The sequence below is a fragment of the Periplaneta americana genome, chromosome 3 (genome assembly GCF_040183065.1).
Source record: "Periplaneta americana isolate PAMFEO1 chromosome 3, P.americana_PAMFEO1_priV1, whole genome shotgun sequence".
NCBI lineage: Eukaryota > Metazoa > Arthropoda > Insecta > Blattodea > Blattidae > Periplaneta > Periplaneta americana.
This window is the reverse complement of record NC_091119.1, coordinates 20,735,381-20,753,006: the sequence shown is the minus strand read 5'-3', so window position 1 is coordinate 20,753,006 and position 17,626 is coordinate 20,735,381. Positions and strand designations below refer to the sequence as shown.

The window sequence follows — 17,626 nt, the reverse complement described above, 5'->3', positions numbered from 1 at the left end:
TATTTGAATAGTTCGTGTACAAAATAATTATCTGTTCATTTCAATTATAGCATTCGTGAACATATTTGATTCTCGTGAGTGTTTACTTAAACTTCTGAAATACAAAGTAGTTCATCATTATCTCCCAAAATGAAAAACGTTATAAATCTGTTTTCTTTTTCGATTACAGAATGGGATGCCGATGATCTAACTGCCCAGGCTGTAATTTTCTTCTTCGCTGGCTTCGACACAGCCTCCACGCTGCTTTGCTTTGCATCACATCTGCTGGCTACACATCCAGACGTACAAAGTCGACTCCAGAAAGAGATAGACGAGACTCTGGAGAAGGACGGAGGGAAGCTGACGTATGAGGCTGTACACAGCATGAAGTACCTGGACATGGTGGTATCAGGTATGTGCAAGAATGAAGTTGGAAAGCAACTGTAGATTTTAATATTATACGTATCTTGCTTCATCCAGAAAGAAATTGTCGTTATTTTGTTTCTATTCCCTATTAAAGCTTAATTATCAGAATTTATTTTTCTGTTATGAAGTATTTAGATATATTTATATTTAATGAAGTTTCATTTCTAAACAATTAAAGTTAATCCCCTTTACCCGGCTGAAGTTGACGCAATGGCTGAGGCATATGATAATAATTCTCCTTCCGAATTGCTGTCGTAGTTTTAGTTACGTCTAGAACACAGATGTTTGTTATTTTTCAATGTGACGTCATGGATGAATACAATAGATGCGAAAGTTATTGAATGTCCAGTTTCAACCGCTAGAAGCGCTAATGTAGAAAATGGTCTTTTTTACTTGGTTATTTAACGACGCTGTATCAAATATGAGATTATTTAGCGTCGATGAGATTGATGATAGCGAGATGAGGTCGAGGATTCGCCATAGATTACCTGGCATTCATCTTACGGTTGGGGAAAACCCAACGAGGTAATCAGCCCAAGTGGGGCACCCGAGCGCAAGCACCTTAACCGACTAAATTGATCTTTCTGCCACCTGTTTTTGCTCGCGATAACTAATATTCTAACTTTCAGGTTTTTTGAGAGCAGAATGGATGATAAAAGCTTCTCAACCGAATAATAACAGGCATTTCCTCTCGAATGTCATTTATATTTGTTACTGTTGCTCCAAGGTATTTGAATTTTATTCCTCGATGCTGTTCAGATAAAAGGGCTTATCCAACGAAATAATTTTTCAGAAACAGCTATACAGTAATTTAATTTTAAACATTATTATTACTTACTTTATGTAATAAATGTAAACATAATTGTGAAAAAACATATATTTTGTAATTAAATTTTAGCTAATTCACGTATTACAACTAATTACAGCAAAATAAGTCACATTTAAGAATGAGGGTTAAGCCCTTTTACCTAAACACCGTCGATAGTAGCACACCAAGTGGTGGAAGGAATAACTAATTACTTCACGCATGTAGCAGCGCGCCAAGTGGCGGAAACTATAATTAAGTGCATAAAACACCCCTCCCTTCTGAAACCACCAAACTTAAAATAAACTATTTAAATTTTTATTTTTCTCATCTTCCACTGAAAATTCATATTGGAATCAACAGCAAGATGAATATATTCCACACCATATTTGAACAAGGTCCATAAATGTCACAGTTTAACATACACTGCATATATAAACATACGTACCACTTACGTCCAGGCGCAGAACATTTGCATCAATTTTTATTGCAAGTTTCTGGCTGCTATCTTTGTCTTCTCATCTAACTCTGTAGCCCTAACGGATAAGTGGAGAACCCTGAAGGATCTACCTATCACGTATCAAGGCCCTACACCAGTGGCTGCGCAGACCATACGGGACAGGTCAAATAGAACGTTGCGCACGACGCCATTACTGTGACAGGTCAAGCTAGCAGGCTATCAAGTTTCTAGCTACAAATATCACAAATATAAGTATACTGACCCTTAATAATACATCAAAATATGATTAACTGTGAAATTATTATTTATCCTTACTATAATAAAATAATAAGTACACAATACGGTTTATAAAACCAATATAACTGGATTACATTCCGCCAATAAAGTTTCTTCCGAAGGCCTGCCTACTGTACTTGAAGAAATAATGTACCTACAGTATATGCTCTATAATTATATTATTTTTTTTTCAAAACTAACAATCCTCTTGATATTCATATATTAAATACTATACAAGTGTTATTGTGACGAACAAAGTGACAATAAAAACGGCCATGAATGAAGGAAATGTAGACCTACTATTTATCCTAAATAAAGTAAAGAGACTTTATTATGTTGAGTGCTATTAATGAATCCACTAAATCTTACTTCAAAATGCATTAAATTGGAATCTCAATAATAATAATAATAATAATAATAATAATAATAATAATAATAATAATAATATTATAATAATACAATAATAATAGTAATAATAATAATAATAATACGAAATACGAAAAGCCTTAAATCCCATAAGGGCAACGGCCTCCTACAGGAGAGTGTAGGGTGAGCTGAAGGTCTACTACACTTGGGGAGCCAGTCCAAGAGAGCTTACACTATACACTTACAAACTAAACACATAAACAAATTATACTAATTTAACACGAAAAACAATACAGACTGAATAATAATAATATAATAATACTGTAATAATAATAATAATAATAATACTGTAATAATAATAATACTGTAATAATAATAATAATAATAATAATAATAATAATACGAAATACGAAAAGCCTTAAATCCCATAAGGGCAACGGCCTCCTACAGGAGAGTGTAGGGTGAGCTGAAGGTCTACTACACTTGGGGAGCCAGTCCAAGAGAGCTTACACTATACACTTACAAACTAAACACATAAACAAATTATACTAATTTAACACGAAAAACAATACAGACTGAATAATAATAATATAATAATACTGTAATAATAATAATAATAATAATACTGTAATAATAATAATACTGTAATAATAATAATAATAATAATACGAAATACGAAAAGCCTTAAATCCCATAAGGGCAACGGCCTCCTACAGGAGAGTGTAGGGTGAGCTGAAGGTCTACTACACTTGGGGAGCCAGTCCAAGAGAGCTTACACTATACACTTACAAACTAAACACATAAACAAATTATACTAATTTAACACGAAAAACAATACAGACTGAATAATAATAATATAATAATACTGTAATAATAATAATAATAATAATACTGTAATAATAATAATACTGTAATAATAATAATAATAATAATAATAATAATAATAATACGAAATACGAAAAGCCTTAAATCCCATAAGGGCAACGGCCTCCTACAGAAGAGTGTAGGGTGAGCTGAAGGTCTACTACACTTGGGGAGCCAGTCCAAGAGAGCTTACACTATACACTTACAAACTAAACACATAAACAAATTATACTAACTTAACACGAAAAACAATACAGACTGAATAATAATAATATAATAATACTGTAATAATAATAATAATAATAATAATAATAATACTGTAATAATAATAATAATAATAATAATAATAATAATAATAATAATAATAATACGAAATACGAAAAGCCTTAAATCCCATAAGGGCAACGGCCTCCTACAGAAGAGTGTAGGGTGAGCTGAAGGTCTACTACACTTGGGGAGCCAGTCCAAGAGAGCTTACACTATACACTTACAAACTAAACACATAAACAAATTATACTAACTTAACACGAAAAACAATACAGACTGAATAATAATAATATAATAATACTGTAATAATAATAATAATAATAATAATAATACTGTAATAATAATAATAATAATAATAATAATAATAATAATAATAATAATACGAAATACGAAAAGCCTTAAATCCCATAAGGGCAACGGCCTCCTACAGAAGAGTGTAGGGTGAGCTGAAGGTCTACTACACTTGGGGAGCCAGTCCAAGAGAGCTTACACTATACACTTACAAACTAAACACATAAACAAATTATACTAACTTAACACGAAAAACAATACAGACTGAATAATAATAATATAATAATACTGTAATAATAATAATAATAATAATAATACTGTAATAATAATAATAATAATAATAATAATAATAATAATAATAATAATAATAATACGAAATACGAAAAGCCTTAAATCCCATAAGGGCAACGGCCTCCTACAGAAGAGTGTAGGGTGAGCTGAAGGTCTACTACACTTGGGGAGCCAGTCCAAGAGAGCTTACACTATACACTTACAAACTAAACACATAAACAAATTATACTAACTTAACACGAAAAACAATACAGACTGAATAATAATAATATAATAATACTGTAATAATAATAATAATAATAATAATACTGTAATAATAATAATAATAATAATAATAATAATAATAATAATAATAATAATAATACGAAATACGAAAAGCCTTAAATCCCATAAGGGCAACGGCCTCCTACAGAAGAGTGTAGGGTGAGCTGAAGGTCTACTACACTTGGGGAGCCAGTCCAAGAGAGCTTACACTATACACTTACAAACTAAACACATAAACAAATTATACTAACTTAACACGAAAAACAATACAGACTGAATAATAATAATATAATAATACTGTAATAATAATAATAATAATAATAATACTGTAATAATAATAATAATAATAATAATAATAATAATAATAATAATAATAATAATACGAAATACGAAAAGCCTTAAATCCCATAAGGGCAACGGCCTCCTACAGAAGAGTGTAGGGTGAGCTGAAGGTCTACTACACTTGGGGAGCCAGTCCAAGAGAGCTTACACTATACACTTACAAACTAAACACATAAACAAATTATACTAACTTAACACGAAAAACAATACAGACTGAATAATAATAATATAATAATACTGTAATAATAATAATAATAATAATAATACTGTAATAATAATAATAATAATAATAATAATAATAATAATAATAATAATAATACGAAATACGAAAAGCCTTAAATCCCATAAGGGCAACGGCCTCCTACAGAAGAGTGTAGGGTGAGCTGAAGGTCTACTACACTTGGGGAGCCAGTCCAAGAGAGCTTACACTATACACTTACAAACTAAACACATAAACAAATTATACTAACTTAACACGAAAAACAATACAGACTGAATAATAATAATATAATAATACTGTAATAATAATAATAATAATAATAATAATACTGTAATAATAATAATAATAATAATAATAATAATAATAATAATAATAATAATACGAAATACGAAAAGCCTTAAATCCCATAAGGGCAACGGCCTCCTACAGAAGAGTGTAGGGTGAGCTGAAGGTCTACTACACTTGGGGAGCCAGTCCAAGAGAGCTTACACTATACACTTACAAACTAAACACATGAACAAATTATACTAACTTAACACGAAAAACAATACAGACTGAATAATAATAATAATAATAATAATAATAATAATAATAATAATAATAATAATAATATAATAATAATACTGTAATAATAATATAATAATAATACTGTAATAATAATAATAATAATAATTTAGGGCTATTATATTAAATAATAATAATAATAGTAATAATAATAATAATAATAATAATAATAATTATTATTATTATTATTATTATTATTATTATTATTATTATTATTATTATTATTAGCTCTCTTTATTAAATCAAGCGTCAGATCTGAAAAAATTTGCTGTTTACAACGTCATGCAAATTTTCGTTGATCAGGTTGTTTTTCCTTGATATTATAAGTTCGATATTATAGTTGCATTTCTGTCACATCCTCTGATTGAGGTTCTGGGTGATATGTAGGCCTACATCTATTATCAGGCAGTACATCTCACTTGACGATATGTGTCAGAGGAAGAACAATTGTTTGTATGCATCTGAAGTATGACTACTGTAATATGTAGCTAGTCGGCGACGTATGCAATGGAGGGGAAAATGAACTGGCCACCCTACTCCATTATCTCCTGACCTAGCTGCCTTATAAGTGGAGCCGTCTTGGTATCACGACCTGTCTTCGGACAGTTTACTAGACAACAATCTGTCACATTTTCTTTTACAAGCCAGATTTCCGGAAGCAATCTTCTGTGAAATGTTCAGAATACAATTTATGTTGTGATAATTTGTTCGAATAAAATTATCTCTTCTAATGGCAGATAACCAATCGCAATAGTAGTGCTGCTTTTTTTTTTATGGGGAAAGCTAGAAATAACACATTTTATAATAATGTTTGTATCATATTAAAAAAATAGCAGCAATATGTTTGCCGAAATAGTTTTAGTGTAAGCTAATAGAATAATTCAATCTACATAAACGTGCTGTTTATTGCCTGCATTAATTGCACCTTAAACTATTAGATGCATTTAAATATCGTTATGTACGCAAGAAAAGTGATGCTGTAGCCTTTCCTGAAGCGATTGTGCAGTTATAAGCCTTACAAAACTTCATCATTATGATAGATTCATCAAATGCACACTGGATATACTCGCAGTCACTATCACAACCGCCTGTTAAATGCCACACTTGCCGCAATGATGTCGATGCGCGAAGGGTTTCAATTTTGTACAGCACAGCAGCGCTCGCTGTGCGTCTAGGTAGGTAACTATCATTGTCACGTATTGTTAAGTTCACCACCTACGGCACCGGGCGCTGGTCTTGTTACTTCGGCTGGTCGATGGTAGATGGTGTTGACCACAGTTTCATATATCCTATTCTATTCATCCATGGTGATGTACTTTGCAGTCTCAGTGGTGCTAACTTGATAACACGCTAGATTCTGCATTGCCCTGCTTGATATGTCAGGTTAACTGTTGTAAAGGACAAATTTGAAATCTTAAAACATTAGACAAAACCTTTATTAAAAAAGAATAGGAGGAGAAAAAATCTCTTGAAAGGAAGACCGAGTTATAGTTTTTAAGGATGGAATTAAGATCATTTTATGCTAAAGTCTAAAGAATCAATACGGAACTAAAATATTGTAAATTTATTTCAACTCAACAATAATAATTCCTTTCTACAATTCACCTTAAACGCTCTCGTCAACAATAGGATTTTCACTCAACACAGTATTCGTTATAGCGCTCCACTGACGGCAATGACAATTTATTTGGACTATTACGAACAACAATGAACTGTTAATCTTAACTAATATTTACAAAGCACTATTTACAAATCAGAACTATCAGTTCTCAGTTCACAGTTCTTCTAGCTCAGTTACTCGAGTCCACAGTATCTCGAACCACAGACCTTCAGAGACAGTCCACTGTACTCGAACTCAGGTCCCTCCAACTCCGGTCCACTGCACTCGAACTCAGGCCTTCGGATGCTGACACAGTTGCGGACGCACACTCGAGTCGAACTCCGGTACACAAGACTGGCTTGCTCTGTTCACTGGCTTACTGACTGAACTGATCATGAATGACACACACACTCCTTCGCGTCCGTAATTTATAACCACAGCAACGTAACCGAGAAACTTCGAATTCGCGATTTTTCCACGTCGACGGGCTTCTGGAAGAGTCGGGAAGGTCCGTTCCCCCTTCACTCCGTAAGTAGCAGCTGCGCGCGCAGCCTCCCCTCGCGCGTAGGCCCTTTCCCCTCTCTTCTCTCCGCCGCGCGCCGTCCCTCAGTGCTTCGTGGAGCCCGCGCGATCTGCTCTCTTGCGGGACGCTGGTCGTGAGTTCGAATCTCACGTCGCTGTCACAATATGAATGATAATGGAAATTGCTATCGAACTGTTATAAAGAGATATGAAAAATTTATTCTCAATTATTTCATTTTTTTTTGCTTAATATGTAGCATGTAAAATTAACACGAGGGAAAGAAAACAGTTAATATAAATGCTGACTGCCAAGCAAGTTTAGAAAGATACCTGAGAACTAAAAGGAGAGTCTGTTACTCAATTTACGCCAAATTGCTAGTCAAAACGGAAAGATTAAAATGAGTGCCTTAAATTCTGTCCTTAAACATGTTGTTAAGAGTAGTGCCTCTGATACAGTAACATTTTAAGTTAAAATGGTACATCAAAGATTGTTGTAAAATAGGCTTAAACATTTCATTAATAGTAGTGCCTGTGAAACAGTAAGGCTGTAAGTTAAAAGTTTACAGCAAAAGACTACGTTCATTCTCTTGTAATACATAACACAGCCCTACGATTGAAATAATTCTTTTATGTCTGTGTTTGTTGTCCTTGATGAGAGAGGGAATCATCTGTTTTTCATCGTACAACACCACGCGCCATTACTCGTCAAATTATTTGGCTCATTACACAAACTCCGAACTCACTTAACTTCAAAGAGTAGTAGCTAAGATTCCGGTCTCTAGTCATTAAATATTGAGCGTAGAACTGGAACTAACATTCGTACCAGTTACAGTGATAATCCTGTTTAATTTTTGTGTTCACTTGTTGCAGAAACCCTACGCATGTATCCACCAGCAGTGGCCACAGACCGAAAATGTACTAAAACATACACCTTACAGTCCGAACCATCATGCACTATAAAACCAGGTGAAGCTATATCGATACCTGTGTACGGTCTCCATCACGATCCGAAATACTTTCCCAATCCTGAGAAGTTCGATCCAGAGAGATTCAGTGACGAGAATAAAGATAATATCAAACCATACACGTATTTGCCATTTGGCTTGGGTCCAAGGAGTTGCATCGGTAAGTAATTTGTTATTGAATATTTCGATAGTAGCCAGGTGTAGTTTATACTGTAAGTTTCATTAAAGTCACCATGGTTCTTCTCCAAGGTCTTCTAATAAACTTTATTAATGAATAAACCATTGTAAGTTGCGTCGTTATAGTAAAGAGACTGATTTTTTAAACGTCTATGAAAGAGTGGAGTCACATTATTATTATTACTATTATTACTATCATTATTATTATTATTATCATCATTATTATTATCATCATTATTATTGTCTTTATTGTTATTATTATTACCATCATCATTAATATCATTATCATCATCTAGAAATAGGTACATAATATTAAATAATTTTATATTCTTAACAAACTAGTACCAAAAAATGTAATTAAAACCTAGTATTAAAATTGGTTTAATTTTCAGTTATAACATTATGTAAGTATGTTAGTTTGCAAGCAAAACATAAATTAAGTAAAAAATATTGCTTCTGAGAAAAATATGTATTTAATATACATAACAGTTATTGTCGGGTGACGGAAGGTATAAGATCGGTTAGCTAGAATGCCTAAATTCAGTAAACCATTGAAAACTAAACTTCATGCTTACGTTAGTGAATTTGGTGCCCATGTATTTTCAACCGATGAAAGAGTTTTGTTATGTAAAGTTTAAATCACTAAAAAAAAGTTTTTTATGCTCGACCATGCCGAAATGTAGTAATTATACACTTGGTAGCAGTCCTTTAATGGATGTCATTAAAGTACACCTATTCATTAAAGTTCAGGTTTTCGATTATTCTCGGATATGCAATCGAAAGACAACAAGGGAAACGTCACGGAGGCTGGAAATCCAATACTGTCGCAGAAGGTTATGTTCTGTTACTATAATAATTAGCGTTAATTGTAAATAATACTCAAATAAATTCAATTTGTCATCTCGTTTTTCAATTCTAAATCAATTTCCAGGTTATATCAAAATTAGTTCATGTTATTCTCTACATTACATCAAGGTCAATGATATTATTGTTCCTCGGAAAAAAATCAATACTTTCGCGTCTGCGAACATCTCACAATTTACGAGCTATGCATAAGGTCACTTCCGATCTTCAGTCAGATACAAATAAATTGAATACTTTTGAATAATTTAAAGTTAGAAATATGGTCGAGTATAAAAAGTCGTATGAAATTTGCTTATAATGGTAATTAAGACGCTCGTATGAAAATTATGAAACTCGCTTGCGCTCGTTTCATAAACAAACATACTCGCGTCTTAATTACTATCATTATAGGCTCGTTGCATAATGTACTATTATAAGTCAAGTACGAAGTAAATATGTGAGTTATGCTGATATAATTTAAATTTATTGCTGAAATATATTATGCCTTTTTAATATTTATAATGCCTTTTTAAAAGATTATTGTGCCTTTTTTACGTTTTTATTGCCTCTTTTTGCCTGCCTATTTTAACTCCTATAAATGCCTAAACATCCGGGCTCTAGATATGAAATTCAAATACATGTCGGGTTATCCTATATCTTTTTTTTGTATCACAAATAAATTTGGAAAATTGTATTTCTTATATAACAACTTATAAAGTAACAGTGGTATTAATAACGTGAAAAGTAATTGAAGCGTCGGCTGGAACAACGTAGTAAGTTACAAAATTTTCATTCGGCGTGTTTCCGTGTAATAATGTTGTATGTCATGTTACCTTGCTAAAATCTTTGCCTTGCAACTGTCCATCAATGCAGTACGTGAAATTTGTCCACTCAAAAGTTTGCTACCCCATAAGAACAACGTTGTACGTGTACACATTTTTGCAGCTCCTGTAAATTTTACCAAATGTAACTTATAACGTTGTTCCAGCCGACGCTTCAATTATTAGATCTTGCAACTGTCCATCAATGCAGTACGTGAAATTTGTCCACTGAAAAGTTTGCTATCCCATAAGAACAACGTTGTACGTGTACACATTTTTGCAGCTTCTGTAAATTTTACCAAATGTAACTTAAAACGTTGTTCCAGCCGACGCTTCAATTATTAGATCTTGCAACTGTCCATCAATGCAGTTCGTGAAATTTGTCCACTCAAAAGTTTGCTAACCCATAAGAACAACGTTGTACGTGTACACATTTTTGCAGCTCCTGTAAATTTTACCAAATGTAACTTATAACGTTGTTCCAGCCGACGCTTCAATTATTAGATCTTGCAACTGTCCATCAATGCAGTACGTGAAATTTGTCCACTCAAAAGTTTGCTACCCTATAACAGCAACGTTGTACGTGTACACATTTTTGCAGCTCCTGTAAATTTTACCAAATGTAACTTATAACGTTGTTCCAGCCGACGCTTCAATTATTAGATCTTGCAACTGTCCATCAATGCAGTACGTGAAATTTGTTCACTCAAAAGTTTGTTCCCCCTTATGAACAACGTTGTATGTGTACACATTTTTGCAGCTCCTGTAAATTTTACCAAATGTAACTTATAACGTTATTGCAGGCGACGCTTCAGTTATTAGATCTTGCAACTGTCCATCAATGCAGTACGTGAAATTTGTCCACTCAAAAGTTTGCTAACCCATAAGAACAACGTTGTACGTGTACACATTTTTGCAGCTCCTGTAAATTTTACCAAATGTAACTTATAACGTTGTTCCAGCCGACGCTTCAATTATTAGATCTTGCAACTGGCCATCAATGCAGTACGTGAAATTTGTCCACTCAAAAGTTTGCTACCCCATAAGAACAACGTTGTACGTGTACACATTTTTGCAGCTTTTGTAAATTTTACCAAATGTAACTTATAACGTTGTTCCAGCTGACGCTTCAGTTATTAGATCTTGCAACTGTCCATCAATGCAGTACGTGAAATTTGTCCACTCAAAAGTTTGCTCCACCATAAGAACAACGTTGTACGTGTACACATTTCTGCAGCTCCTGTAAATTTTACCAAATGTAACTTATAACTTTGTTCCAGCCGACGCTCCAATTATTAGATCTTGCAACTGTCCATCAATGCAGTACGTGAAATTTGTCCACTCAAAAGTTTGCTCCCCCTTAAGAACAACGTTGTACGTGTACACATTTTTGCAGCTCCTGTAAATTTTACCAAATGTAACTTATAACGTTGTTCCAGCCGACGCTTCAATTATTAGATCTTGCAACTGTCCATCAATGCAGTACGTGAAATTTGTCCACTTAAAAGTTTGCTACCCCATAAGGACAACGTTGTACGTGTACACATTTTTGCAGCTCCTGTAAATTTTACCAAATGTAACTTATAACGTTGTTCCAGCCGACGCTTCAATTATTAGATCTTGCAACTGTCCATCAATGCAGTACGTGAAATTTGTCCACTCAAAAGTTTGCTACCCCATAAGAACAACGTTGTACGTGTACACATTTTTGCAGCTCCTGTAAATTTTACCAAATGTAACTTATAACGTTGTTCCAGCCGACGCTTCAATTATTAGATCTTGCAACTGTCCATCAATGCAGTACGTGAAATTTGTCCACTCAAAAGTTTGCTACCCCATAAGAACAACGTTGTACGTGTACACATTTTTGCAGCTTTTGTAAATTTTACCAAATGTAACTTATAACGTTGTTCCAGCCGACGCTTCAATTATTAGATCTTGCAACTGTCCATCAATGCAGTACGTGAAATTTGTCCACTCAAAAGTTTGCTACCCCATAAGAACAACGTTGTACGTGTACACATTTTTGCAGCTTTTGTAAATTTTACCAAATGTAACTTATAACGTTGTTCCAGCCGACGCTTCAATTATTAGATGTTGCAACTGGCCATCAATGCAGTACGTGAAATTTGTCCACTCAAAAGTTTGCTACCCCATAAGAACAACGTTGTACGTGTACACATTTTTGCAGCTCCTGTAAATTTTACCAAATGTAACTTAAAACGTTGTTCCAGCCGACGCTTCAATTATTAGATCTTGCAACTGTCCATCAGTGCAGTACGTGAAATTCGTCCACTCAAAAGTTTGCTACCCCATAAGAACAACGTTGTACGTGTACACATTTTTGCAGCTCCTGTAAATTTTACCAAATGTAACTTATAACGTTGTTCCAGCCGACGCTTCAATTATTAGATTTATTAATATTATAATTGAAGAGTCCACTGCAAGAATGATGGATGTCATTTGGAATACATTTTGCAGGAGAAGCAATTGAAAGTTTGAAATGCTTACCGCTCAAATCTTAACTTATGATTTTCCGATCATTACTGGACAATGACTGTCAGTGTTAATGCTATATAACTCTCTATGTACAGCCCATATGTCTTAAGCTATGCATTGACAGTCTTGGTTCATTTTCGACGAGAAAGTGACATCCATAATTTTTGCAGTGGACTCTTAAATTGTGATTTTATGGCTTATACATGATGAAGTTCTTGTAAGTTTATTTATGAGGTCATTATTCTCTACCACTTTACTTAGAAGTTTATATGGAAAACCAAAAAATACACAAAATAGGGGAACAAAATATTTCCCCCCCCCCGACCCAATGACACCAGGTTGTCTTCTTCTTCTTTTTCTTCTTCTTCTTTTACATTTCTGGTCTCTCCTGGCAATGCCTTATTTGTAACCCACTTCTGAGGTTTGGGCGCCTAAAAAGTGAAGCCACACTGCCATGATGATATTATGATAGGATGATTATAAAGTGCCAGGAGAGGTCTTAAATTTAAGACTAACCTAATTTCCAGACCATGGACAAACATAGGAACATTCTCCTTTAAGATAAAATTCGTGTTTTCTAACCGGGAATCGAACCCGGGTTTCAGAAACTCGAACCACTAACCCATGAGACTGGTCTGGGAACAAAATATAATGTGTATAATGTAGAACATTGAGTAAAATATGTACGCTATAGTATGTGACATTTTATTATTCAATTTCAGGGAATCGTTTTGCTCTAATGGAATCTAAGATAGCACTGGTCCAAGTGTTGATGCGATTTAACCTCAAAGTCGTATCCAAGACTCCAATTCCAATACAGATCTCGAAGAGGGGCTTCAACATGACCGTGGACGGTGGATTCTGGCTGGGACTCGAGCAGAGAGAAATATAGTGTGGAAAGTTGAAAGCTTCTGTTACATACAGCAGTATTGATTACTTGAAGATTCAGTTAATTTGTGGATGAAACGAACTGTATAACGTGACACAATAAATGTACATTTATATTTTTGTCTACAGTTGAGTGTTCTAATTTCAAAATATCCTCTCTCCATAGATCAGTCATGTCAATTGATGCCCATAGGCGCAAGTGCGCGCTTTAGAGCTCAGGAGAGCCTGAGCGCTTTACAACGGAAAGGAAAGAGACAGACGAAAGAGGTAGTATATGCCGCTTGGTCGAGCTATATTCAGGGATGGCCAGCACTGATTCAATGATTAAAGGGAAGAGAACTTATTAAAACTGTATTACTGTTAATTTTTAGATTTGTCTGAGAAATATAAGTGCATTATAAAAATGTAAGTTTTAATTTTAATGCTCATTTTTCACAAGTTTGTTTTTTTTTTTTATTCAAAAGGAATATTTTCTCAACTTCTCTTTTATAGAAAAGTGAAATTTTCAGATATAGGCCTATTTATTTAGTAGCCTTACAGATACTGAAACAATGTTTTCGTAATAGTAATATGCGTTACAAGAGCGGTATGTTGACGTTTTCATGTTCGAGGAAAAGATTGAAAAAGCGAAACGTAGTTGAGCTTTTTTAATTTCCGAGAACATGAAAACAAACATACCGCTCGTGTATCGTACATTATTTTGTGCGAAGATCGTTTATTACATACCTGAAAGACGAATTTCTAATTAGTTGCAATGAAATCTCCATCTTGGTTTCTGTTTAATGACGGCAACTTCGGAACACCAAAATATCTTTCTTCAACATTGTTGCTATAAAATGTTTTCCGTGTTTACTATACTCCAGCAGGCCGTGATATACATCTGTCTTTTTTTTTCCCCAGTCTATAAATGAGAACTTAAAACAAACGGTAAGGTTATGTAATGATTTATTTTTCATTTTAATATTTTAACAATATTATTTATATAAAATATTGCAGTAATAACATCGACATCTGGAATCTTGTTGATTCTTTCACGGCTTCCTTAATGTTACTTGTATCAGGAATGCAATACGTTTCGTGGAGTAGTAGACTTTACTTAATTTTTGCAAATATTTAAAAACAATAATTAACATTGCAATTTAGGTGAAATTGCAGTGGTAAGTTTCCAATTTATAATTATTACTATGTTAAACGTCTCTAAAAATAATATGTTAAAAGCCTAAAGCAGTAAAATGAATGTCGCGCTTAAGCGGTAAGAAGAGGGAAATTGTTATGAGTGTTACGTTGGGAATACTGAATGTGGTATTTCACACTTACCGCGTATTGGTTCTGTGCGGAAAACAAGCAAATACGCACGATCTCGCAAAAATCTAATATACCGTAAATAGCCTACGTATTACTGATGATAGTGTATTGAAAATTTCGAAAATATTCACATGGAAAATATTTGTAAGGAAATTAATTAATAAAGCATGTGCCCATGTGTTGTAAAAATGTCAGCTCTATAGCTTCAGCAGGTTTCGAGAAAATAATTTAATATTCTGATGACAGGAAGTTGCTCACAAATTTCACCTTAAAAGCACAATGCGATAAGAGTTTTGTTATGGAACATTGGTTACACTTAAAACATAGTATACAGCACCTAGGTAACTTTGATTCTACTATAATATTGTTTGTATTAGTTTATTGATTACTTCTATAAGGCTACAGATACCATCAATATCAATTTTAACTTATCATGTCATTCTCAATCTCTTTATTTGGGACATCACTTTCTTTATGAATATTGTGTTTCATCCATAATGTAAGTTTTATTAGTAACAACAATGTAATTTATTCGTCACAACAATAATTCCTTTCTACAATTCACCTTAAACGCTCTCGTCAACAATTGGATCTTCACTCAACACCGTATTCGTTATAGCACTCCACCGACGACAATGACAATTTACTTGGACTATTACGCACAACAATGAACTGTTAATCTTAACTAATATTTACAAAGCACTATTTACAAATCAGAACTACCAGTTCTCAGTTCACAGTTCTTCTATCTCAGTCACTCGAGTTCACGGTATCTCGAACCACAGACCTTCAGAGACAGTTCACTGTACTCGAACTCGGGTCCCTCCTGGCGCGGTCCACTGCACTCGAACTCAGGTCCCTCCAACTGCGGTCCACTGCACTCGAACTCAGGCCTTCGGATGCTGACGCAGATGCGGACGCACACTCGAGTCGAACTCCGGCTGGCTTGCTTGCTCTGACTTTCTCACTGACTGAATAACTGAAAACTCTACTCTAGTTCGCTGGCGCTTCTTCTTTTATAGCAAAATCATAGTTGCGAGAACCTTCTACAGGTGTGTAGAGAATTATCTGGATATCTCCACTTCGACGCATTTTCTGGAAGGGTCGAGAAGGTCCATTCCCCCTTACTCCGCATGCAGCAGTTGCGCGTGCACTCTCCCCTCGTCGCGTGGGCCTTTGCCTTTCCCCTCGTCGCGCCGTCCCTCATGCTTCATGAAGCCCGCGCGATATGCTCTCTCTCGCGGGACGCTGGTCGTGAGTTCGAATCTCACGTCGCTGTCACAATATTGTTTGTATTAGTTTATTGATTACTTCTATAAGGCTACAGATACCATCAATATCAATTTTAACTTATCATGTCATTCTCAATCTCTTTATTTGGGACATCACTTTCTTTATGAATAATGTGTTTCATCCATGGAATTTATGTGAATATTCCTCCTTAACTCTTTATTATGTTATTAACATTTAAAACACAACTGTAATATTAAGAAATTGGTGTTAGTACTTTTGTTTTACAGTAAGAAGCCATATAAAAATAACGACATAAAATTTCACGTTCGGTTTGAAGTTTGTGCACCACTGTTTTCTTAATCCAACAGGCTGCTTATTCCTCCTTCCATACCTAGCACTTGATGCCCGCGCACGACGTCAAGGTCAGAAAAATGCGCTTGCTTTGACATCACTGCCATAGATCCTTAAATTTTTCGGAGATGTATTTAGTACCTAATTTGAATGAATATAATGAATGATCTGTGATTTTTCTTTTATTAACGAATTAATTGTATTGTATTGTATTTATTAACATTCCATGGTATTCATACATTCCTTACAGTTACAATATGGAACAAGTCAAAAAACTTAATACTATTATAAAGTCTTAATCTATAGTCACAGTCTAGATGAAATATATAGAGATGAGATTCACAATATAGTCTACTAGTACAACACAAAGTTTTGGTATCAAAATTTCATGAAGTGTTATTGAATGTCATGAATTCACCTACAGAATAGAAGGCGTGAGAAATTAGGTACTTCTTTAATTTGGTCCTAAATAATCTTATGTTTTGAGTTCTAGTTTTATATCGATAGGGAGGCTATTAAAAATTTTACTGCCATATAACGCACTCCTTTTTGATAGCAAGATAGACTTGCCGATAGAGTATGAAAGTCATTTTTTGACGTGTATTTATGCTATGAACTGTTGAATTAGTTACAAAGTTTTCACGATTACATACGAGGAAGATTATTAATGAAAAAATATACTGACAAGCCATGGGCATTATTTGTAGTTTTTTTTAAATAGTCCTACATGATTTCCTAGATTTGGCACCTACTATTATTCTAATTACTCTTTTTTGTAATAGAAATATACTGTTACTATCTGTGGAATTTCCCCAGAATATTATTCCAAAACTCATTACCGAGTGGAAGTATACAAAGTATATTGTTTTTACTATCTTTTACATAGATCTAATAGCAAAACAAGCTGAGTTTATTTTGGGGGCAATTTCTTTAATATGATTTTTCCAATTTAACACATTATCGATTTTTAATCCAAGAAATTTGGTTGTTGTTGTTTCTAATAGGAA

At 33.9% G+C, this 17,626-nt stretch overlaps 1 protein-coding gene across 2 annotated transcripts in view; it reads left to right on the top strand.

Annotated features, from left to right (window-relative positions):
- LOC138695832 (cytochrome P450 9e2-like) overlaps nucleotides 1–13,858 on the top strand; it is a 47,079-nt gene extending 33,221 nt beyond the window's left edge. For both annotated transcript variants that reach the window (XM_069820100.1, XM_069820101.1), the window contains exons 6-8: nucleotides 170–391; nucleotides 8,408–8,662; nucleotides 13,565–13,858. In XM_069820100.1, coding sequence (XP_069676201.1) covers nucleotides 170–391; nucleotides 8,408–8,662; nucleotides 13,565–13,734 — 647 coding nt within the window. In that variant the 3' untranslated portion in view covers nucleotides 13,735–13,858. The remainder of the gene's footprint in view (nucleotides 1–169; nucleotides 392–8,407; nucleotides 8,663–13,564) is intronic.
- The last annotated feature ends 3,768 nt before the right edge of the window (nucleotides 13,859–17,626 follow it).